Below are 25,403 nucleotides of genomic sequence, written 5' to 3' on the forward strand. Positions count from 1 at the left end.
GCAGCTAAATAAACCATGCCAGGAAACCCACCTACGTTGGGATCAACTGTTGACAATAGCTTTGCTAAGAATTAGGTCTAGTCCCACTAAGCAGACAGGGTTCTACCCTTTTGAAATTCTTTAGGGTCACCCTTCCCTCTCCCCATTGTTAAGGATATAAAGGGGGATTTAAAAGAGGTGGGTAATCTTGCTCTAAGACAGCAAATGCAAGCTCGCACTGCTATACATCACTGAGTTAAAGAGCAGTTGCCTATAAGCTTAACCACAGATGCTCACCCCTTTAAACCAGGAGATGCTGTCTGGATAAAGGAATGGAACATCCAGCCCTTAAAGCTCCTTTGGAGTGGTCCATTTACTGTCATTTTTTCCAGCCCTACTGCAATAAAGGTAGCAGAGGTGGGCCCGTGGTTTCATCACAGCAGAGTGAAACTGGCCTTCTGAAACTGGGAATGCACTTCTGATGCATCTGTACTGGGAAATCTGACTATCCAAAGAAAGCCAGCTGCAACCCCAGGACCCTAGAGGTCAACAGCCCTGCTTTAGTCACTCTGGAAGCTGACTAATCTACGCATGGCAGAAGCCTGAGGAGTCAACCACCTAATGAACAAATGAACTGTGGTACATTGTAATGTGATGTCATCCTTTGCTAGTGCCTCTTGCTGTAATTGTTGCCTTGGTTTTTGCTGTAGGTCTGGCAATGGTCACTCCAGATGGCTGAACTCATGGCAAAAGGTTACTAATAGCACATGTACCTGTTCAAACCTGGAAAGTCTGGAACCCCAGAAACTTGTTTGGGGGATGGTTCTCAGTCTTTGGGGGATGCAAAACTCTCATAGGGACTGTATTAGCAATTGTAGGAATACGTCTAATTCTACCCTGCCTAGCCCCTTTAATCATAAGATCTATCTCCAACCTCATTTAGGCCATGGTCGAAAGAAAAACAGCAGCACACATAATGATGCTATGGCAACACCAGCCCCTAAACCAAGATGATGCTCTTTGACCCTAAAAGGGTCCGAGCATCAAAAGGGGGAATGAGGCAGGGGCCCTTCTGAAAATGCAGAAAAAAACAGAAAAAGGGGAAATAAGTTACTTCCTGCTTCTTTGTGCTTTCTTTCATGGACTATTTTACTTTGGCAGGCTACATGTTTAAACTTTTGGCAGAAACCAATCAGAATAGTAATCCTGTGAGCCAAACAGCAAATAGGACATGCAAATAAAATGATTATGTAAAACTAATCAGTGTGTAACATGTAAAGCTAACTGCAGCCTTGAGCTACAAAATATCCAGTCAAATGAATGATGCCAAATTGTAACCTTATAAGGGAGACAAAGGGGTTACAAGGTAAAGAAAAAGTATATAAGGCAATGCCTTCCTGCATTCAGGGCTCAACCTTTGGATGGGTGACTTTGCTGAGCCAGTGCCAGCATGAATAAATGCTGCTTCCTGGCTAAGAAGCCTCAGTGTCCAATCTCTCTGTGGAAGATTCCCGCTACAAGAATGTAAATTAGTAATGCATAAAGGGTTTTTAACAAATTTATCTGTTCATAACTAAAAATAAGTAGGAACAGATAATTTCACATCTAATGGTCTGTTCACTCTAAAAGGGTGACCATTTCAAAGGCATCACTGGAAAGTCCTGGAGCAGAGGAAAGCTTCAGGGAGGGCTGGGGATGCTCAGCTTAGAAGAAATGATCAGGGTCCCAGGGACACTTGGCATCGCTGTTTATGGTTTTATTTATTTACTTATTTTTTTAGAATTCTCCTTTGAAGAATGCATCGCACAGGTATTCAAAGGCAAAATTCTGAGTATTATTTTGTTTCAGAATTTTCCTGTGAGGAATGCAGGGTGCAAGTGTTCAAAGGCAAAATTATAGGTTTTCAAGGAATGTGAATAAGAAAATGGGTAATACTCAATCTGTACCCTCAGATAACCCATTTGGACAGATTTTTTAAATTGGAGCAAATTAGAATTACATGGTTTTGTTACAGTCCGAGTAATGCTCAGCTGCTCCCCTTGATGCCAATAAATCAAAGGCACAGAGAACTGGTAGAAAGAAGTTTATTTCTGAGTTCGAATGCAGGGAGCAGAGCCGGATTCGAGATCTTTCTAAAATGGTTCTGCTCACTCTCCAGGCTTTTACAGTTCACTTTTACAGTCCAGAGTTGTCTGTATCTATACATTAGCCACGTGACCAGCAGAGCATTGTACAGAACTTAAGTTACAGCTGCATTTTACATTTAGATAGTGACATTCAGAGTAAAGAAAGTTTACAAGGCCCAAGATATCATGCATTGCAAAAGTTATGCTATTGATTACACTGATATTATATAGTTCAAAGAAAGTGAGTAAATAGGGATTTACACCTCTGGGTGTAGTCTGCTGGGAAGTCAAGGATCCCCTGAAGTTACTTACTGGGAGTGTATAGAAGACAAGGGGACTCTCCCATAATGTGCTCAGGAATGTACAGGAGTGCTTGAATCCCTGCCATTTCCTTCTCTAGGGACTGAGGCAATATGGAGGGACATTAGTGGGTCTCTGTATCAGTTTTAAACAAAAAGAGTTAGTTCATTATTGTAATCAAATTTGAACTCAATACAAGTTAGCAGATAATGAGGTTTGGAAAAACAGGACTTTGTGCTTTAATACCATTTGGCAATTAAATTCGTTTTGCAGGCATGAAGGGAAATGGTCAGAAGTTACATATGTAGAGACTTTTTTTTAAACTTTATTTCATTACTTTGCAAACAAGATTATATCCTATGGGATATTGAATACCCAACTCCAAAAGCTTGATTCAAGACTATGAATACCAAACTCCCAATTACAGAAAACTAAAGTCCTTAGCAACTGAGACACTAAGGAAAAAGAGAAAGAATCCAGGATGAGCACCAGTGAGGCAAAAAACAAGCAGACCTATTGATAGTTGCCTCTAATGGCAAAGCTCCAGCTACCCAACAGGGACCCAGTAAAAGGAGACCAGCTAAGGGGAAAGCCAGTGAGTCCTTTCCTAAAGAGGAGGGGGGAACACCTAACTCAGCAATAATGGACACTGACTAAGGACCAAGGACCACGGCCCATGGCTAGCACTCTGTTTGCCATCACCCCAGAAAATCCTTGGGTCTGTACGGACATGGCTGGGGTCCAAATTAATTTCTTGATTAATACTGAGGCTAAGTTTTCAGTCCTTGTGCTCATACTGAACCTCTTTCTCCTGACACCTCTTTCTAGTGGGAGTTAAGAGTGTTCCAAGAGTTAGCCGTTTCACCTAACCTATAATCAGAAGTTACTAAAAGGTTAATTAAATTATAAATGTAAAAGGTTATATATGAAAAAGTTAAAAAGAAAGAAACAAAAAAGCAAAATAAAGATGTAAAAAGAGGCTGTTGTTGTAAAGGTATGTTTTTGGTTTAAAAAAAAAGAATAAGAAAAAAAATTTGTTTAGGAAAGGACCTTGTATAGTAAATTTTTGTCCTATAATGCAGTGAATAGTTATCTGAAAGTAGGAAAGTATAGGACAAAAATAAAAGGTTCAAACACATCAAAAAATAGTGTGAGCATGTCAAACATGGTATGTGGAAGGTTTGTAGAAAGAAATATGTAGAAGAAATTCTATAAACAATCTAGTTTGCGAAAAATATAGTTATATCTATGAGTACACCATTAATATCAATCACTGATGATATGTCAAAATGCCATTATACCAAAGTAACTATTTTTTAAAAACACTAATTCGCCAATCCTTAGTAAGTACTGTTAAAAATTGGTAAAATAGAATGCTTTCATTTTGTCTGAGTCTACTAGTCTATTGATTAAATATCATTTCTGCCAAAAGCTTTAAAATATAAAGCTTTGCTTCTGTAATACTTTTTGTACTTACGTTGTCAGCAAACTTATGTCTTTAAATTCAAACTGTTAAAGGTTTATGTCAGATTAGTCACATATATGGTCATGTTAGTTAAAGACTAAAAGGTGTCATTCAGTGCAAATTGCTAACAACTTTAAAAGCTTCCAAAAGTCTTATTAAGAGAGTTCATGAGAATTGCTAATTCAATATGACTGTTAATGAAACAAGGGTTAATTGCATAAACTGAGTTAATAAAAACCAAATAATTTTATAACTTCTTTGTTTAAAATATTACCAATTATTCTTGTTATATTTTTATAGTCAAAAAACATTTTTCTTGGAGCAATTTACAGGTTATTTTTTTCCTCAAATGTGTATGATTGTTTGCATAAATTCAATAAGGATTTGTTTTCTTTTGTAACACTGACTATTTTACCAAGACTCTAACTAAAATAATATTTTAAAACAGACTGCTTTAGAGAATTAAGATTAATGTTTAAGTTAATCTGAGATTCCTTATAGGAAAAAGTTCCAATAAAAGTTAATTTTAAAAGGGCCTATATGGCAAACAAACTTGTTATATTTTATATGCAAATAAGACATATTAAGCCTACATAAGTAAACTAATCCTACTATAAGTTGAATTTAACAGAAATGGAAACTGAAAAATTGTGTTTAAAAAAACGGGTACACTTGTTTTAAATTCTCTAGATCATTGTGTTTTTTTTAGTTTTATCATTTTAAATCATATCATGAATTATTTTCTGATTGCAAGTCTCCAAACATTTTTGGATTTCTCTTCAAATTTTATATAAAATTCACTTAAGTGCCTGGCTCAAAGTACAGTTCAGAAATACATTACAACACTCTAAAAGCTGGGTAAGTCACAGAAATTAAGTTATGCTGGTAACTGCAGGTCTTGTAGCTTTTGTACAAAAGGTAATCAGACACCCTAGATCAGACAGAGAAAGATTTTTTATCTCTGGCTAGGTAGGACTATGCCCACTGCCAGCTCTGAAGAAGCTACAGAAAATGGACCTTTGCCCCTCAGCATCCCATATGATTATGGGTTCAAAAATCTCTAAGGAGGAATTGAGGAAAGATAGCTAGCACAGGTTAGACATAGATAAATTTCCCATAGGTAGGTTTTAGGAGGCATTCAGACATTTTAAAAATTACATTTTACAGCAGGTCAAGTGGCAGCCTACTCTACTCCTCAACAAATCCAAAGAAAACTCCATCAGATATAAGACTAGGACAGTTCAATCTTTCAATTTGTGGTTTAGCATAATAATCACTAGGAAACTTTTGGAGACACACGTAAACTGAACATAGGTATCTGGTATTGCATTGCTCAGGGTCTAAGTCAGTCCCTGAAGTGGGATTAATTTAAGTACCTTTGAAATTGTTTATGGTAGGCCTTTTTCCTATACCTCTGAAGGAAATAGGGCCACAAACATAGGTGCTCATAAGGAAATATGTTGTCCAATTGGGACAAATTTTAATCACAGTTCATAATCTCACTTCCCTTAGGTACTTCCTAGACCACGAAGAGCCCAGGCATCCCTTCCACCCAGGGCAGCAAATCTGCTAAAGGACTGGAGAGAAGGACACGACCACTGCTGCGAGAAAAATAGAAGGGACCCTATGGCATCCTACTCATCACCCTTACTGCATTGAAACCCATGGGCATCAAGCCTTGGATACACCGTTCCTGAGTATAAAGTATACGCCTGAATGTAGAGACCCTGGTCCCGGAACAGCACCACAGCCTCAATGGACAGTAAACCTGGTACAGGATGTAAAGCTGCTATTTAAGCAAACAAATAATTCTTACCATTTTTCTGTTACTCTATGATATAACTGCCAATGGAGATGTGTATTTAGAGTGAGCCTATTCCAATGATAGTACATTCAATTATTCAAATTGTTGTATTTGTGGGCAACTTCCAGTCCCAGGGGTCTCTGGGCTTCTTTGGTGAGTCTCACCGCTCCAAGAGACTGAGTGGAAGCAGTTGGATCTGTACATTCGAGAATTCAGAGTAGAAAGTTGAGTGGCTAAAAGTGATGACCTAACAAGGATTAGTTTGCAACAATGGCCCGTTAAGGAAATCATGGCCCGTTAAGGAAATGAACCGGGCCATGATTTCACCTTTTTGGTTTTTTTTTGTTGTTTTTTTTTGAGTTGGAGTCTCACTCTGTCGCCCAGACTGGAGTGCAGTGGCCACTCCTGGCCACCGCAGCCTTGGCCTGCTGGGCTCCGGCGATCCTCCCGCCTCAGCCTTCCAAGTAGCTGGAACTACAGGTGCGTGCTACCACGCCCAGCAAATTTTTGATTTATTGTAGAGATGCGGTCTCGCTAAGTTGCCCAGGCGGATCTTGAACCCGCGAGCTCAGGCAATCCACTTACCTCAGCCTCCCAAAGGCGCGGGATTACAGGCTGAGCCACTGAGCCCGGCTGATTTCACCTTTTTGTAGCAATCTACCATAAAAGCAGCGTGAGCCTGAAGTCCCAAGTCTCAATTCAGATATGGGAAGAGGTTAAATGGCTCACACCTGAATATGGTAGATTAAACAAACCAGCCCCCTTATATTGGAAACAAAAAACCACTTGAGGCAACATCTTTTGCATGCAAGCTAACACATGGGCTGGTTCCCTTTAGAACAGTGCCAAAACCTTCTTGTCCTTAAGGACAGTAATTTGTTTGCCACTGATTGGACTCAGAGATTAGGGGTATACTGGCAAGCTCCCAAAGAGATTTGGTGGATCTGTGGTACTAATTCATGGCCTTGGCTTCCCCCAGATGAATTGGTAGATGCACTCTGGGCTTTCCATGGGCCCAAGGACACAAATATAGCACTCTGCAAAAAGTGAATAGCCAACTTGTCCTATCTGCACACTTAATGAACTAGATCTGTTTTAAATGGTATGATTATGTCCTTATTTTCAGCCAATATAGGGCTGGAAAGTGTGTCCCTTCACATTGCAGCCTTAGCTAAGTTCACATCGTGAGCCTTGAATGAAAGCAAAAATAATTTGTAAGGCAGTGTTACAAGATGGAATGGTTTTAGATATTCTTAGTGTCTCAAGGAGGCACATATGCCATTATGCAAACCGAGTGTTGTATTTTTATCCTAGATGAATAGGGGAACATGGCAATGCTTAGCCAAATGAAAAGCAACATTAATACCATAGGCAATGCAGATACTTATGCTAAGAAGGTGCCTGGAAAGGTCTCTGATTGGTTTTCTAACATGTTTTCTTGGCTCCCATCAGGGTTAGAGGGCCTCCTTTTTAAACTATGTGTATAATAGCAATATTAATATATTTAACCGTCACACTTTGTACTAATGTGTTGTCAGAATTCCTGTGCTCATAACTAAGCCTATAAAGCATGAAAACGAGCTGAGGGAAAGAACCATATACATGTTTATGTTAAGGCAGCATGACATAGCTACTCCCATGATAGGTATCATGGCTTCAACCGACCACGGGGAAATGATACAGAGACCCACTAATGTCCCTCCATATTGCCTCAGTCCCTAGAAAGGGCATGGTGGGGATTCAAGCCCTCCTGTACATTCCTGAGCACATTACTGAGAGACTCCTTGTCTCCTATACACTCCCAGTAAGTAGCTTCAGGGGATCCTTGACTTCCCAGCAGACTACACCCAGAGGTGTAAATCCCTATTTACTTCCTTTCTTTGAACTATATAGACCAATGTAATCGACTGGTGTAACGTTTGCAATGCATGGTATCTTGGGCCTTGTAAACTTTCTTTACTCTGAATGTCACTGTCTAAACGTAAAATACAGCTGTAACTTAAGTTCTGTACAATGCTCTGCTGGTCACGTGGCTAATGTATAGATACAGACAACTCTGGACTGTAAAAGTGAACTGTAAAAGCCAGGAGAGTGAGCAGAACCATTTTAGAAAGATCTCGAGCCCGGCTCTGCTCCCTGCATTCGAACTCAGAAATAAACTTCTTTCCTCCAGTTCCCTGCACCTTTGATTTACTGGTATCAAGGGGAGCAGCTGAACATTACTCGGACCTTAACGTAACTTCTGTGCAATTCTTTGCATCTTTTATGCGGCATTAGATCGCACACCAGACACTCCACACCCCCAGCGGGCCTGACCTAACATTCTGGAGGCCCTGCTGGAAGAGTGTGACCCCAACATTTTTGGAGGCCCCAGAGAGATGGGACCCTAACAGTTTTAAATGCCCCTTTACACTAAAAAATTACTGAGGAACTCAAAGAGCTTTGATATGAGCTGTAACGATCAATACTTGCTCAATTAGGAATCAAAAATGAGTTTCTTTTTTAACAGCACAAAAACACACATGCATACATCCCATTAGCTCCCACAGTGATGGCATCATCCCACGTTATGGGATCCCTGGAAATCACCATACGCCTGCATTGGGGAGAGCATGAGTGAAAAGGAAAACAGTTTTGACATTAATGGACCCCTTAGTAGGTCTCCAACTCCACCCTACACCCAACTCCCATTCCGGGAGTCCCAGGACCAAGCTTAGGGAAGCGCGGTACGTCCTAAGTCTTGACCTCGCCTTCTCAGAGCCAGTGCCTCTCGGAGCGGCCCAGGCCCAGGAGAGCCGGAAGCGGGCGGCCACGCACAACAGCGCCCGGCACGAAACCCCTTCTTCCGGGAGGCACAGCACCCGGAAGCGGGAGCTGCGCACGCATCACGGACTTCCGCCTTCCCAGGGTGCCCTGGGAGTGTGGCTTGGAGGCGCGCTGGCCGGAGAGCCCCACGTGACCTGAGGGGTCGACCAAGCGGGAGTCTGTGCGTGCCCACGGCTGCTGGGTTGCTCGGCTGGTGCTGTGAGTTCCCGGCGGGCAGTCCCGGGCCGTTCCCCGCCCTCGCCGCCAGCCAGAAAGGAAGCCGGTGTGGGAGGAGGGTTCCAGCCAGAGTGCCCACCCCCTCGCTCGCTGCTCGCTAGCCGGAACTTTTGGCCCTTGCTGTGGTCTCGCTGCCCGCCGGGATCTGCCCGAGCCGAGATCCGCGTGTTCTCTCCTCCCGCGCGCGCGACCAGCTGCGGCCTCATAGTAAAACTTTGGTGGCCAGGCTCCAGATCCCTGGTGTAAAGATAAAAAACGTTTGCTAACATGTCCCGGATCGAAAAGATGAGCATTCTGGGCGTGCGGAGTTTTGGAATAGAGGACAAAGATAAGCAAATAATCACTTTCTTCAGCCCCCTTACAATTTTGGTTGGACCCAATGGGGCGGGGAAGACGGTAAGTCCTGAATAGCCACGCCACATCTTACGAATCCAGAGAGTTCAGAGTCTGGGGAGTTCAGAGCTCTCTCATTAGGAAGAAGAGCATCCCTGCGGCCCCACTCGTGGCGGCTCAGGGCGGGGCCTACTGGCCTCAGCGACCTTAGGGGTCGGCCCGACGCCGCCGCCTAAGGGCGTCCGGGTATGTCCTGTGGGTCAAGTTTACTCACAGTCCTTCAAGAAGCCCTTTGGTCTGCGTTGATGTTTTTTAATCCTGTCTCCTTGCACCCAAAGCATAGCATTCACTTTTCGGTAGTTGTCCCTTAAAGGAATTCCGTAAAAAGTTGTAAAATGTGATAAATACACAACTAAGGAGAGTTTCTAAGTATGCCGACTGTCCGAGCATGATAAATGTAAAATAAAATGAACTGATGTAGTGGGGCTTAAATTAGAAAACTGTCTTGTTGTTAGGATATTCTTACCTAGTCTGAATTTAAAAAAACCAAAACACTTATTTACTGTGATTTTTTTTAAAAAGCTTTGGAATATTTAGAAATTTGAGTGACAAGTATAGTCAAGAGGCATTCAGGTTGGGAAGAGTGGCTTGAGAAAAAACAAGGCAATATCAGTATAGCAGGGAGAAGACTCTGAAGGAAGGTTTTGTGAAAAAGAGTGTAGAAAGAAGTAAGTTTAAGAGTGAATGCTAAACTTTCTACTTTTGTTTATGTAAAAATGTTACTTACTGAATGCCTATTGTGTACTTAGCACTGTACTAAGTGTACTACTAGAAGGGCAACCAGGACTGTATGGTATTTGCCAGCACTGGCTTCCTGAACACAAACTTTTTGCTTCATCATTTATTAACTATGTGACTGCTGGCAAGTAACCTACCTGCTCTTTGCCTTTGTTTTCTCGTTTAAGATAGTGATAAAAATAGTATCTACAGACTAGAGTTAATATGAGAACTGAATGGTTAATGTATGTAATGGTGCTTAGTACAGTACAGTACTTGATGGATAGAAAGCTATATTTAACTGTTAGCTATTCTGATATTAACTTAGTTTAAAGGGTGTCACCTGGAGATAGAGATTTTTTTCCCCAAATAACACTTCTTTATTTTAGGATACCTTCTTAATTATATAGCATTACTATGTACATACACCAGTGATTCTTTAGACACTTAATCAAATCTTTACTACAGGTTTTGTAATGTCAAGCTTTTTTCTGATTGTATCTTTTATAGTTTCCATGATAAAGAATATTTTTATAATGAATTAATATTCTGCGATAAACTGTGGTTCTCCTATAACTAAATAATATAATTTTCTATTTCTTTAGACCATCATTGAATGTCTAAAATATATTTGTACTGGAGATTTCCCTCCTGGAACTAAAGGAAATACGTTTGTTCACGATCCTAAGGTAATGGTGCTAGTAAAAATTTGTGTTTTTAAAATAAAGAAATAACTTACTGTAGAAAACCTGGCAGTGAAAAAGTATAGAGATGGAAGACACCCACACACAGTTTTAGCACCCAGTGATAGCCATTGTTGACACCTTTGTGTATTTTTTTCTCCTTTAAATATGATTTTACATAACTGAGGTCATACTATAGTATTGTATTTTGTTTTTTTTTTCCTACTTAATATTATCATAAAGTCCCAAGTAATTAAAAACTATAATACATTCTTAATCTGGGTTTGGTATGTGAGTGTTTCTTTTAATCTTTATACTATTTTGAATGTCTGAGATGCTTTCTACTTAAAGTTTTATGAACATTTTAATAGTTGCATAATTTTCTTACATTTAGATTGCTTTTAGTTTTTTCATTAACGTGTATCATGATAAGCCAGGTACAGCAGAGTGCCTATAGTCCCAGCTTCTTGGGAGGCTGAGGCAAGAGGATGGCTTGAGCTCAGGATTTTGAGGCCAACTTGTGCAACATAGTGAGACCTACTCTTTCTCTCTCTCTCTCAAAAAAAAGAAAGTACCCTGGTGAAAATCTCTTGTGTATGAATCTTTGAATTATGAAGTTTATTCTATTATTGTGTGTAAAAGACATAGAATTTGGCCTATAGGTTTTTGTTTTTGCTCATATAGAAATGAAACAAGAATGTGTGTGTGTGTGTGTATTCATTTATTTAGTGAGTCATGTGCCTCTCACTGCCATCTATCTGACTCCAGTTTCACTATGTTAAGAGTTCATTTTATATTTTTCCAGGCCTTTTTCTGTTTATAAAACCATGCCTATGTGAGTATATAAGCACACTCACAAATACATATTTTAGCACATCAATTGAATTTTATTTTGCCATTGTATAGATTACTTTTTAATGATAATATTGTGGATCTGTTTATATATGTTTGTGTATATATAAATATATGTATGTATGTGTATTTACACACACACATTTTATTGTTTTAAATTACTAAATAGTATTCCATTCCATTACTAAATAGTATTCCATAAATCTGTCTTAACAGCTTATTTAACTGTTGATTATTGTTTATTTACAACTTATTTAACTGTTGATTATTGTTTATTTTCACTTTTATGGAAACTATGAAAGTATTTATGAATTTTTTCCTTGGAAGTTGTGATAGTATTTAGTACATTTACTGAACCCTCTCTACAATGACTATTTCACACCTTCTCTCTCCTTAAATCTACAATCTATTCTCCTCAGTTAATGATCTCGCCTTTTTTTAAATTGAGAAAGGAGGAATTGATGAAAACTCCCCTCATTGTCTAATCATTAAATCTACCAGAGTACCCTACATATGTCCCCATACTGTTTTATCTGTTTAGGGTAAATTATTTGTTGTTTTATTTAAACAACTAACTCCTTGGGGGCTAGATCTCCTTGATCCCTCTTATCGACTCAAGGATTTTGCTCTTCAGTTGTTCCTTCAGTAGTTTCTCCTTTGTAGGGTCATTCACATCAGCATGTAAACATACTCTGGTAGTTGCAAACAAGGAACTCCCCCTTTACTACAAATCACCCTCCATTTACTTTTTTTTCCTCAAATCCCCTTTCAAGAAAAAACCCTCTCGCTGTTTTCTGTTCTCTGTTCTAGTATATAGCAAGATTCACAAGATTTGTGTGCACTCATTGTCTTCACTTTACTGCCTCTCCTACTTTCTTCTCGGTCTATTCCATTCTGATTTTCTTCTTTTCTTTCTTCCACTAAAAGTGCTCTTGTAAGGTCACCAGTAATCTCCATGTTGCCAGTAAGAGTGGTCAGTTTCTAATTCTCATTAGCGTCTCATCAGATTTGGTACAGTTGGTTATTCCCTTTTAAAAACCATTTCCCTCCTGGCTTTCTTGACACTATAATCTCATAGTTTCTTCATTTTTCATGGCCATACCTTAGTCTTTGCTGAGTATACCTTTGCTTGGTTTCTGAAAGCCAGTATGCCCCACGAGTCACTCTTCCATGCACTAACCCATTTCTCTATCTCCTCTCTTCCTGGGTGATCTCATTCTGTCTCACAGCTTTAAGTACTGTTTATATGCTGATTTATGTATTTAACCCTTACTTTTTTTTTTTTTTTTTTTTTTGAGTTGGAGTCTCACTCTGTCGTCCAGACTGGAGTGCAGTGGCTGCTCCTGGCCACTGCAGCCTCACCTGCTGGGCTCCTGCGATCCTTCCACCTCAGCCTTCCAAGTAGCTGGAATTACAGGCATGCGCTACCACGCCCGGCTGATTTTTTGATTTATTGTAGAGATGAGGTCTCCCTGCCCAGGCGGGTCTTGAACCCGCGGGCTCAGGCAATCCACTCACCTCAGCCTCCCAAAGGCGCGGGATTACAGGCTGAGCCGCCGAGCCCGGCTCTTACTTCTTTTCTAAACTGTAAATATATATGTTCAACTGTCTGTTTTGATATTTAATTAGCATCTCAAATTTAACATGTTCAAAACAGAATTCTTGGCTCATGCCTGTAATTCCAGCACATTGGGAGGCTGAGGCCAGAGGATCTCTTGAGGTCAGGAGTTTGAGTCCAGCCTGGGCAACTTAGTAAGACCCTGTTTCTACAAATAAAATTTTAAAAATTAGGCGTGGTGGTTCATATCTGTAGTCTTAGCTACTCAGGAGACTGAGGCAGAAGGATCAAATAATCACTAAGAGGAACAAAGTGGCAAAGGGAAGAATGATAGAAAATTAAATTAGAGAGATAAAAGGAACTAGACCCTGTAGGACTTGGATTCTAGTTATATTTAAATAGAAATCTATCTACTGGGGGATTTGAAGCAGGGGAAGGTTATGATCTGATTTATGATTTAAAGTGATCAGTCCAGCTACTGGCAAAAAATAGGAGAGCAGAGACAAATTAAGGGGATTTTGTGATAATCCAGGTGAGAAACATAGATGACTTGATTATGGTAGTGGTAGAAGTGGTAAGAAATGCTTGGAATTCGGATGTTTTTTAAAGGTAGAATCAACAAATTAGCTAATGGTTTGGGTAATGATATGAGTGAAGTAGAAGCATCAAGCATCATTACAATGTTTTTGGCTTAAACCACTGGATAAAAGAGTTGCCATTTATTGTAATGGGGTACTCTATAGAAAGATTTGGGTAGATCTGGTTTTAAACATTTAAATTAGGGATGTGTGTTACATATCCAAAGGAGATGCCTGGTTGGCAAATAGAAGACTGTTCCGGGAGAGGTTAGGACTAAAGAAAGAAAATTAGGAATCATTGATATATGCAGTGAGTTCCATATAGTTAATTTTTAAAGCCTGATGAGATCAAATAGGGAGTGAATATAGAGAAGATATTCAAGATCTGAATTAGAGCACTAGAGCTAATGATTTTTTTTTAAAAGCAGGATTTATTGAGAGGACAGAAAAGCTCCCATGGTGGGAGGTGACCCAAAGGGGTTGCCTGAGCTAATGACTTTGAATTGAGAAGAGGAGGAGAAGCCAGCAAAATATATTAAAAGAGTAACTAATACAGTAAGAGGAAAATTGGCATAGTGATATCTTAGAAGACAAGTGAGTGAAGTATTATTGGAAGGTAGTCATCAACTGTGGCAAAAATGTTGATAGCTCAAGTAAGAGGAGGAGTATTTGGATATGTGGAGTCTACTTTTGCTTTTAACAAAACCAATTTCAGTAGAGGTGATAAGGATGTGAAGCACAATTATTTTATGAATTTTGTTGTAAGTGGAAACAGGACAGTAGCCAAAGAGTTTTATAGAATAAAAGAAAGTTTTGTTGGTTATTATTGTTTTGCTGTGTTTTTAAAAATGGGATCTACTAGAGCATTTATAGATTGATCAGAATATCTATGAAGGAAACAAATTGTTGCAGGAGAGGGGCTGGTTGCAGAGCAAAATCCTTGAGTAGGCAAGAAGAGAGAGGATCCATTGTCCAACTGGAGGAGTTAACAGGAGCATGCATTGTTTATCCTGTGTAACAGGATGGCAGACAGAGTATATCTTGGTAAATTCAGTGTGAGAGAATGAATGTCTTCTAATTTCTTCTATATTCTCAATGAAAAAGAAAAACTTGGCTGAGAATGGGGGAAGAGGTTGATTGAACCTAGAAAAATTATGAGTAGTTTTTACCTCAGAGAGTAAATTGGTTAAGTGAAGTACTCTAGGATTACATGACAGTATTGGGGTTTGTGTGCGATTTAAAGAGAGACCAGTCATCATGGTTGTGTGTGTTTTTTCCATCTTGTTTAGCTGCTCAGTGGCAAGCACTAAATAAGTTGGATTTGATGAAGGTTGAGTATTTGCCTGGTAAATATAGTGAAGGGAATGAGAAGCAAGGAATTGACTATATTCTTAATATATTTACTTATTTGATCAATCCCCTTGTATGTGATGACTTTCCTATGACTGCACCAAGGTTCTAGCACCCCATATGGGCTGGCTCTACCCCAGTATGCAAGCCTGTGGAATTCACCAAGACAGACCAATATTCTGGCCCATAAAACAAGTGTCAGTAAATTTACAAGTGGGAGCTAAACACTGGGTACACTGGGACATAAGATGAGAACAGCAGACACTGGGGACTCCTGAAGGGGAGAGAGAAGGAGAAGGGCAAGGGGTAAATAACTACTTATTGGGTACCTTGTTCATTATTTGGATGATGGATTCAATAGAAGGCAGAATCTCACCATAATGCATTATACCCATGTAACATGCACATGTACCTTCTAAATTTACAAGAATTAAAGTCATACGGAGTGTAGTTTCTGACCACACCAGGATTAAACAAGAAGTCTTAGAAAAATATCTAGGGCAATCCCTTCCGGTCCCTGCCCACTGCGAGAGCTTTTCTGTCTTCTCAATAAATCTTGCTTTAGCAAAAAAAAAGAAAAAAGAAAAATATCTAGAAATTCCCCAGATACTGGAATATTAAGCAGCACACTTCTAAATCTTCCATGGATCATAAAAGGAATCACAAAGGAAATTAGAAAAAAATACATTCAGTGAATTTAAAGAATAGTATGTAAAATTTTGTGAGATGTAGCTAAACAATGTTTAGATATTGTAGGAAAACAAAGACCCAGTCAGTGTAATTTGCCACATTAACAATATAAAGAGGAAAAGTCATATGAGCATAATAGATACAGAAAAACATTTCAGTTTAATATTTATCCATGATAAAAAAACCCCCAAAACTTCAAACATAATGCATGAAGGAATAATTATTCATTACTGAATAATTCAGTCCAAAAGCCGTTGGGTGAGGCTGAGTGAGGAAAACATCCACAAAAGCTAGCTGCGGCAATCTGGTGGGAAACTTGTGCCCGTCCATGAGTCCATATTGATTAATTTTTTAAAAAGTTAAAAATAAAAGGTCAAATCCCTCCCTTTTCTATTTTAAAGATGTGAGGTACAATTCAAGGTCAGGTATACAAATGTTCATTTGCAAGTACCCTTGTTGATGAGGTGTGCCCCCCCCACCATAGTTCCCACTACTGCCAATTCCAACCCCTCCCCTGCCCCCAGTGTCCCACTATTGCCAATCCCTTTCTTATAGTATTATGATAATTGTTCAAGGTTTACTTATGAGTGAGAACATATAGTACTCAGTTCTTTGTTTCTGTGATAGAGCACTCAGCATTATAGACCCTAAGTCCATCCAAGTTGCTGCGAAGTTCATGTTTTGTCCTTCTTTATGGCTGCATAATATTCCATCATGCATATGTACCACATTTTTTTAATCCAGTCCTCTTTCAGTGGGCAGCATGGTTGGTTCCATGATTTTGCTATTGTGACTAATGCAGTAAACGTGTGTGCAAGTATCTTTTTCTCAGTGATTTGAGTTTCTCCGGGTATATTTCCAGTAGGGGGATTGCGGGGTCATTTATAGGTCAATTTTTAGATCTTTTAGGAATCGCCAAACTGTTTTCCACAGAGGTTGTACTGGTTTATACTTCTGCCAACAGTGTAGAAGTGTTCTCTTTTCCCCACATCCCCTCCAGCATCTGTTGTTTTTTGAGTTATTGATGATGGCCATCCAGACTGGAGTTCAGGTGGTATCTCAGTGTGGTCTTAATTTGCATTTCTTTGATGATAAGTGAGACTGAGCATTTTTTCATCTAACTTGACTGTTCATATGTCTTCTTTTGAGAAGTGTCTATTCATATCTTTTGTCCACTTTGTAATGGAATTGTTTGCTTTTTTCCTTTTGGCACGTTTGAGTTCCTTGTAGGTCCTAGACGTTAGGTCTTTGTCAGATATACAGTTGGCAAATATTTTTTCCCATTCTGTGGGCTGTCTCCCCACTCTCTTGATGGTTTCTTTGACTTTGCAGAAGCTTGTCAGTGTGATGAGTCCCACTGTCTTTCTTATCTCTTATGGCATGGGCACTTGGGGTTTTGATCAGGAATTAGTTGCCAGTTCCAATTTCCATAAGGGTGTCTCCTGCATTTTCTAAGTTCCTGTAGTTTGAAGTTTTACATTTAGGTCTTTGATCCATTTAGAGTTGATTTTTGTGTATGGTGATAGGTAGGGGTCTTGTTTTAATCTGCATGTGGTCAACCAGTTTTCCCAGCACCATTTACTGAATAGGTTCTGTTCTCCCCAGTGGTTGATGGTGGAGACTTTGTCAAAGATGAGTTGGTTGAGAAATTGAAGTTTTGCTTCTGGGATCTCTATCCTATTCCATTGGTCTGTATGCCTGTTCTTGTGCCAATACCAGGCTGTTTTGATTATTGTAGCTTTATAATAAAGTTTTAAGTATGAGAGTGCGATACCTTCCGCTTTTTTTTTTTTTTTTTGCTGAAGATTGTTTTGACTATTCATGGTCATTTATGTTTCCGCATGAATTCCTTTATTGTTGTTTCCAGGTTTGAGAAGAATGCTGCTGGTAATTTAATGGGTACTTCATTAAATCTTTTGATTGCCTTGGGTAGGATGGACATCTTAACAATGTTGATCTTCCAATTCATGAGCATGGAATATTTTTTCATTTGTTTGTGTCATCTTTGATTTCTCTGAGCAGTTTTTTGTAGTTTTCATTGTAAAGATCTTTCACTTCTCTGGTTAGGAAAATACCAAGGTATTTTTTTGTGTGTGTGTGTGGCTATTGTAAAAAGGATTGTATTTTTTATTTGGGTTTTTATTTGTTTATTGCTGGTGTATAAGAATGAGACTGTCTTTTACACGTTGATTTTATACCCTGAGACTTTGCCAAAGTCCTTTATCAGTGCAAGGAGGTTTTTGAAAGATTGTCTTGGGTTTTCAAGGTATAGAATCATGTTGTCTGCAAAGAGGGATAACTTAACTTCCTCTTTTCCTATTTGGATGCCCCTGATTTCCTTCTCTTGTCTGATTGCTCTAGCTAGGACTTCCAATACTATGTTGAACAGGAGGTGTGAGGGTGGGTATCCTTGTCTTGTTCCGGTTTTCGGGGGAAATGTCTGTGGGTTTCTTGTAGATGGCTCTTACTATTTTGAGGTATGTTCTGTCTGTGCCTAGATGTTCAAGGGTTTTTAATCAAGAAGGGATGATGGATTTAATCAAAAGCTTTTTCTGCGTCTGATTATATAATCATATGGTTTTTGTCTTTACATCTGTTGGTGTATTTAATTACACTTATGCGGTTGTTGAACCAGCCCTGCCTCCCGGGGATGAAGCCTACTTGGTCATGGTGGATGATTTTTGAGATGTGTTGTTGCATCTGGTTTGCTAGAATCTTGTTGAGAATTTTAGCATCTATATTCATCAAGGATATTGGTCTGTAGTTCTTACCCAGTTTGGATATCATTGTGATGTTAGCTTCCTAAAATGATTTGGGAAGAGTTCCATCTTTCTCAATTGCTTGGAATACTTTCAGTCAGATTGGTATCAGCTCCTCCTTGTATGTTTTGCAGAATTTTGCTGGAAAACCATTTTGTCCAGGGCTTTTTTTTTTTGTAGCTAGTTTTCTTCTGACATAGTCAATTTCCTGGGTTGTTATTAGTCTATTTAGGGTCTCAATTTCTTCTTGTTTCAAACTGGGGATGCTGTGTGATGTCAAAAAGTCCTCTATTTCATTTAGGTCTTCAAGATTGTTTCCATACAAGCATATATAGTAATCTCTGATAATCTTTTGCTTTTCTTTTTTTTTTTTTTCTTTTTTTGAGTCAGAGTCTCACTCTATCACCCAGGCTGGAGTGCAGTAGCGTGGTCATGGTCACGACAGCCTTGACCTGCTGGATTCAGGCCATCCTTCTGCTTTGGCTTTCTGGGTAGCTGGAACTACAGGCACGTGCCACCACGCCCAGCTAATTTTTTGATTTATTGTAGAGATGAGGTCTCACCAAGTTGCCCAGGCTGGTATTGAACCAGTGGACTCAGGCAATCCTCTCACCTCAGCCTCCCAAAGTGCGGGGATTATAGGCGTGAACCACCACACCGGCAATCTTTTATATTTCTTCTTTTATATTTCTTCGTGGTTAGTTGTGACTTTATCTTTTGTAGTTCTGATTGTGTTTAATTGGGCTTTTTCTCTCTTTTTCTTGGTCAATCTTGTTTATCTTTTCAAAGAACCAGCTTATCATTTTGTTGATTTTTTAAAAATATTTTTGTCTTCTGTGTCCCGAATTTGGGCTTTTTTTTGTGTGATCTGTATTCTTCTACTGAAGTAAGGGCTTTGGTGGTCTTGCTTTTCCAGCTTCCTTAGGTGACTATTAGGCTGTTAACTTGTGATCTTCCCATTTTCATCATGTGTGTTCATAGAGATATGAATTCCCCTCTTAGTACTGATTTCATGGCATCCCAAGATTTTGGTAAGATGTTTCTTCATTTTCATTTGTTTCCAGGAATCTTTTAATTAATTTCTGTTTTGATTTCTGTGTTGACCCAGGAGTTGTTCAGCCATCATGCTCTTTAGCGTCCATGTCAAAACCCATTTTAATAGTAGAATCTTAAACTAGTAAATATAGAAGAAATAATGAAACTAGAAAAAATTACTATAGGCATACCCCAGAGATATTGTAGGTTCAGTTCCAATATAAGGCTGTTTTATCTACATTGAAAATCTGTTTAGTGTAGTCACCTTCATCAGTGACCTTGGCTACATCTTCTGGGTAACTTGTTATAGCACCTGATGCTTCACCTTGTACTTTTATGTTGTGGAGATGGCTTCTTTCCTTAAACCTCTTCAATCAATCTCTGCTAGCTTCACATTTTTCTTCTGCAGTTTCCTCACCTCCAAGCTTGCATAGAATTGAAGAGAGTAAGAGCCTTGCCTGGATTCACCTTTGTGGCTGCTTTGATCTTCTATCCAGACCACTGATAAATTTTCCCACATTATCAATAAGGCTGTTTCACTTTATTATCATTTGTTTGTTCACTGGAGTAACACTTTTGATTTCTTTGAAAAACTTTTTCTTTGCATTCACTACTTGGCTGTTTGGCACAAGAGGCCCAGCTTTAAGCTTATCTTGGCTTTTTTTTTTTTCCTGTCTTTGTTTTTGACATGCTTTCCTCACTAAGCTGAATCATTGTTAACTTTTGATTTAAAATAAGAGGCTTTTGACTCTTCTTTCACTTGAACACTTAGAGGCCATTGTATGTAGGGTTATTAACTGGCATAGTTTCCATTTTGCTGTGTCTCAGGGAATAGGGACCCCCAAGGAGAGGGAGAGACAGAGAGACTGGAGAATTCTGGTTAGTATAGCAGTCAGAACTCACACAATATTTATTAAGTTTGCCGTCTTATATGGGAATGGTTTGCACCTCAAAACAGTAGTAACACTAAGGATCACTGTTCACAGATCATCGTACCAGACATGATAATGAAAAAGTTTGAAATATTGTGAAAGTTACCAAAATGTAACACAGAGACAAAATGAACAACTGTTGGAAAAATGGTACCAATAAACTTGCCGAACGTGGGGTTGCCACAAGCTTCAATTTGTAAAAGTTGCAATATCTGCAGAGTACAGTGTGCAGTAAAATGGGACATGCCTGTATTTGATAGCCATTGGAATAATCATTCAGGCAATAAACAGTAGATGCTAAACTAATGGAAAAAAGTTTGATGAAGTATGGGATAGTTACATGATCTCAGTGCATCTCTCCCCAAATTCTTATTAATTGCAAATACAAAATTTTTAATGAAACATTTTTTGATGGAGAAGCTGGTAGATTCGCCTTTATTAAGAGATTGAAGTTAATACCCCCAGTAATGAGATAAATTGAAATAATGTCCTGTCTGATGGGATGCAATGAAAGGAACCCATCACTTCTGTAATATTCCTGCCAAAGATGCATAATCTGATTTTACTTATGTGGAAATGTTGCAAACCCACATTATGGGAGACATTCTGTAAAATAATGATCTTTAATTTTCAAAATTATCAGTCATGAAAGTCAAGGAAAATTGGATCAAATATTACAGACCAAAATAAACTAAAGGGACATGACCACCAAATACAGTGTGTAATTCTGAACTGGATTCTTTTGTTATAAAGGACATATTGGACCAATTGGCAAAACTTGAATGGGAATTGTTGACCATACGGCAATAATATATCAGTATCAACCTCCTGATTTTTGTATTGAAAATGTTCTTGTTTTATAGGAAATACTGGTGATAGAGCATCAGATCAGCAACTTACTCTCATATAGTTTGTGGGGCTGGGAAGTTATGTATGCTATAGTTCTATTTTTCTATAAACTTTTTTTTTTAATTAAAAAAAATTTGGTACTTAAAAATATAAAATTTATTTATTTAAAAAATCTACATACCTGATCTCTTAATGGTGCTGGGTAAGGGAAGTAGAGGATATATATCATTTTTGTAAATCAATTAAGCTGTATTATTTTTTTCTCATATTTTGAATAACATGTAAAAATGTCGCTCATTTTTTGATGTTCATTTTTTTTTTATTTTTTGTTTTTGAGTTGAAGTCTTACTCTGTCACCCAGGCTGGAGTGCCGTGGCTGCTCCTGGCCACCGCAGCCTCAACCTGCTGGGCTCCGGCGATCCTTCCAAGTAGCTGGAACTACAGGTGTGCGCTACCACGCCTGGCTAATTTTTTTTTGATTTATTGTAGAGATGAGGTCTCGCCAAGTTGCCCAGGCGGGTCTCAAACCCGCTTGCTCAGGCAGTCCTCTTACCTCAGCCTCCCAAAGTGCTGGGATTACAGGCTGAGCCACTGAGCCCGGCTTGTTCATTTTTTTTTTGTTTTATTCCCCTCATTTTGGGTACGATTGTTTATGCCTTTTCTTTCAGAACTAAAATTCTGGTGCTTTTTTTTTTTTTTTGAGTTTGAGTCTCACTCTGTCACCCAGACTGGAGTGGAATAGATGCTCCCGGCCACCGCAGCCTCAACCTGCTGGGCTCTGGCGATCCTTCCGCCTCAGCCTTCCAAGTAGCAGGAACTACAGGTGCGTGCTACCACGCCCGGCTAATTTTTTAAAAATTTATTGTAGAGATGAGGTCTTGCCAAGTTGCCCAGGCGGATCTTGAACCCGCGGGCTCCGGCAATCCTCTCACCTTAGCCTCCCAAAGTGCTGGGATTACAGGCTGAGCCACCGAACCCGGCTTGTTCGTTTTTTGTTTTTTTTTTATTCCCCTCATTTTCAGTACGATTGCTTATGCCTTTTCTTTCAGAACTAACATTCTGGTGCTTATTTATTTATTTATTTATTTTTTGAGTCTGAGTCTCACTCTGTCACCCACACTGGAGTGCAATGGTCGCTCCCGGCCACCGCAGCCTCGACCTGCTGGGCTCCGGCGATCCTTCTTCCTCAGCCTTCCAAGTAGCTGGAACTACAGGCGCACGCTACCACGCCTGGCTAATTTTTGATTTATCGTAGAGATGAGGTCTCATCCAGTTGCCCAGGCGGGTCTCGAACCTGCGAACTCAGGCAATCCACTCACCTCGGCCTCCCAAAGTGCTGGGATTACAGGCTGAGCCACCGAGCCTGGCCATCTGGTGCTTATTAAAGTAACATAATCTTTTTCTATTTACCTTCAAAGATTGCTCAAGAAACAGATGTGAGAGCCCAGATTCGTTTGCAATTTCGTGATGTCAATGGAGAACTTGTAGCTGTGCAAAGATCTATGGTGTGTACTCAGAAAAATAAAAAGACAGAGTTTAAAACCCTGGAAGGAGTCATTACTAGAACAAAGTAGGTATTTATATTACATTTAAATAGTTGTTCATTTTTGGTCTTTTATGTCTGTAAGACTATAGTTTTTTTCCCTAATACTTTATTTTATGGGAGCGTATTAATTTTTTTCAATAGCCTTTATCTTTTAGAGCAGTTTTGGGTTCACAGCAAAATTGAGCAGAAAGTTCAGGGTTCCCATACACTCACTCCCTGCTCCTACTCACATATAGCCTCCTACAGTCAGCAACTAATTTTTTTTGGTACTATTTATCAGTCAAATAGACTATAATAGAATAGATCCCATTAGAGATGTAGTGCTAATATTCCATTCCCTTGAGTAGTTTATGAGCATTTGCTGAATTGAAAATATGTAATCACTCAAATATAGGTTGAATGAATAAAAAAATGGTAGTATCATGTACAGGAATAGGTGAGATGAGAGACAGACAAGTAGAAAAGAGCAGTAATTTGTCCCTTTCAAATATTGTCATTCTGTCTGAAGCAGGTATCTTCTAATGAGTTTGGATTTTGGAATTAGATTATCTCTGGATTCAAACCTTTATCCTTTTTGAGCAAATTACTTGACTATTCACCTTCCTTTCCTTAATTTATTTAATTTAATTTAATTATTCCTTTATTTAACCAATAATATTTAGCATCGACTATGTGCCAGAAGCACTATTCTAGTTACTGGCTTTTCAGACACGTTCTTTTCATTGGCATTTACATGCTCAAGTCTCTCTCATACCCTGGGCTTTCATTTCACTCCAGTTACTGCCTGTCTCCCTCTTCCCCTTCATAGCCAGTATTCTCAAAAGAGTTGTTGATACTCACTGTCTTCATTTCTTCACCTTCCTTATTCCTGCTTCAGTCCCATTGCTTCACTGAAACAGCTCCAACTAAAGTCACTAATAACCTCTATATTTAATTAGAATAATCAAGTGCTACACGAAGTAGACTCAGTAGCTTCTGTTTTGTTCATTTGTAAAATAGGCTTTCATTATCACTGTACATACCTTGGAAAGATGTTACAAAGATTGAGCTAACGCATATAACATGTTTAATATGTAGTAAGAGTTCATGTATTAGTTTTCTTCAACTGCTGTAACAGACTACACATTTAGTGGCTTAAACAACACAAATTTACTATCTTACAGTTCTGTATTTTAGAAGTCTGATTTGAGTCTCACTGGGCTAAAATCAAAGTATCAACAGGGATGTGTTCCCTTCTGGAGACTACAAGGGGAATCTGTTTCCTTGCTCTCTCCATCTTTTAGAGGCTACCACTTTTCTTGGCTCGTGGCCCTCTTCCTTCATCGTCAAAGCCAGCAATAGCGGGAATAGTTCTTTTCATATCAAGTCACTCTGCCTCTTCAGCCTCCCTCTCTCTCATTTAAGGACCCATGTGGTAACATCAGCCCCCATCCAAATAATGTAGGATAGTATATTTTAAGATCAGATGATTAGCAATCTAATTGCATCTGTAATCTTTTTTTTTTTTGAGTTGGAGTTTCACTCTTGTCGCCCAGGCTGGAGTGCAGTGGCATGCTCACGGCCACGACAGCCTTGACCTGCTTGGGCTTAGGTGATCCTTCCAGTTCAGACTTCCAGGTAGCTGGAACTACAGACACACGCCACCACGTCCAGCTAGTTTTTGTGCTTTATTGTAGAGACGAGGTCTCACCAAGTTGCCCAGACTGGTCTTGAACCTGCGGGCTCAGGCATTTCTCTCGCCTCGGCCTCCCAAAGTGCTGAGATTATAGGCTGAGCCACTGCCCCCGGCTTCCATCTTTAATCTTAATTCCCCCTTGCAACGTAATGTAACATTCACAAATTCAAGGGATTAGAATGTGGACATTTTTGGAGGGCCATTGTACCACAGCTCAGTAAATGGTAGTTGTTCACTTCTTATTTGAAAATTTCTTTTTCTAGGCCTCCCATTATATAACACTTCCCTTTTTTTTTTATTACAGCCACATCTTACTTTATTTGTCAAGCCAATAAAGGTTGGAATCCCTTAGACTTAGTCCTATATCTTCTCCTGTTTTTGCTCTATATTTTCTTCTTCCTATATAATCTCATGTATATCCGTTGCTCAAATTATTGCGTATTCATAGGTGACTCACACATTGGTATCTCCATACCAGACCTCTGTTTCTAGCCCCATAAACCCAACTGCCTGTCTCATTCTGTACCAGTTGTTTCAAAGATACCCCAGATTCAATGTGTCCAAAACCAAACTCATGATCCCTTCTTCTTGTCTCTCCTTAAAAAATTCCAACAATCTAGTTCTTTTGCAGTATGCTTCATCTCACTGAATGATAACACTATCTATCCAGTGACATAAGCCGAGAACCTAGTCTTGATACCTTCCTTGCCTTCCATATCTAACCTATTATGAAGTCCTTTGGATTTAATCTAAATGCCCCTTGAATCTTTTCATCTCTACCATTCTAATTCAAGCTACCATCATCTTCCTATAGTCTAATGTGATAACCTACCGGTCTATTGGTGTCTGTTCTTGCTCCCTATGAAGCATTCTCAAGATTCAGTGTCATATTTTCAAAATACAAACTAGAATGCATAAAAAACAGTAAAAACAGACTTTCCCTCTCCTCACCTAATCAGTCTATTACTCTTTCCTAAACTACTGTTCTAGTCTTAGGTCAGTCGGTCTGTCTGTCTGTCTATCTACCTATCTAATCTATCTATCTATCTAATCTATCTATCTATCTACCT

The 25,403-nt window shown here is 39.2% G+C and overlaps 1 protein-coding gene across 1 annotated transcript in view; it reads left to right on the plus strand.

Annotated features, from left to right (window-relative positions):
- The first annotated feature begins 8,639 nt into the window (after nucleotides 1–8,639).
- The window catches only part of RAD50 (RAD50 double strand break repair protein), a 74,828-nt gene continuing 58,064 nt past the window's right edge, over nucleotides 8,640–25,403 (plus strand). The window contains exons 1-3 of the mRNA XM_008056945.2: nucleotides 8,640–9,112; nucleotides 10,432–10,515; nucleotides 22,531–22,682. Coding sequence (XP_008055136.1) covers nucleotides 8,984–9,112; nucleotides 10,432–10,515; nucleotides 22,531–22,682 — 365 coding nt within the window. The 5' untranslated portion in view covers nucleotides 8,640–8,983. The remainder of the gene's footprint in view (nucleotides 9,113–10,431; nucleotides 10,516–22,530; nucleotides 22,683–25,403) is intronic.

Source organism: Carlito syrichta, unplaced genomic scaffold (genome assembly GCF_000164805.1).
Source record: "Carlito syrichta isolate Samal-C Ts95f unplaced genomic scaffold, Tarsius_syrichta-2.0.1 Scaffold302579, whole genome shotgun sequence".
Classification (NCBI taxonomy): Eukaryota; Metazoa; Chordata; class Mammalia; order Primates; family Tarsiidae; genus Carlito; species Carlito syrichta.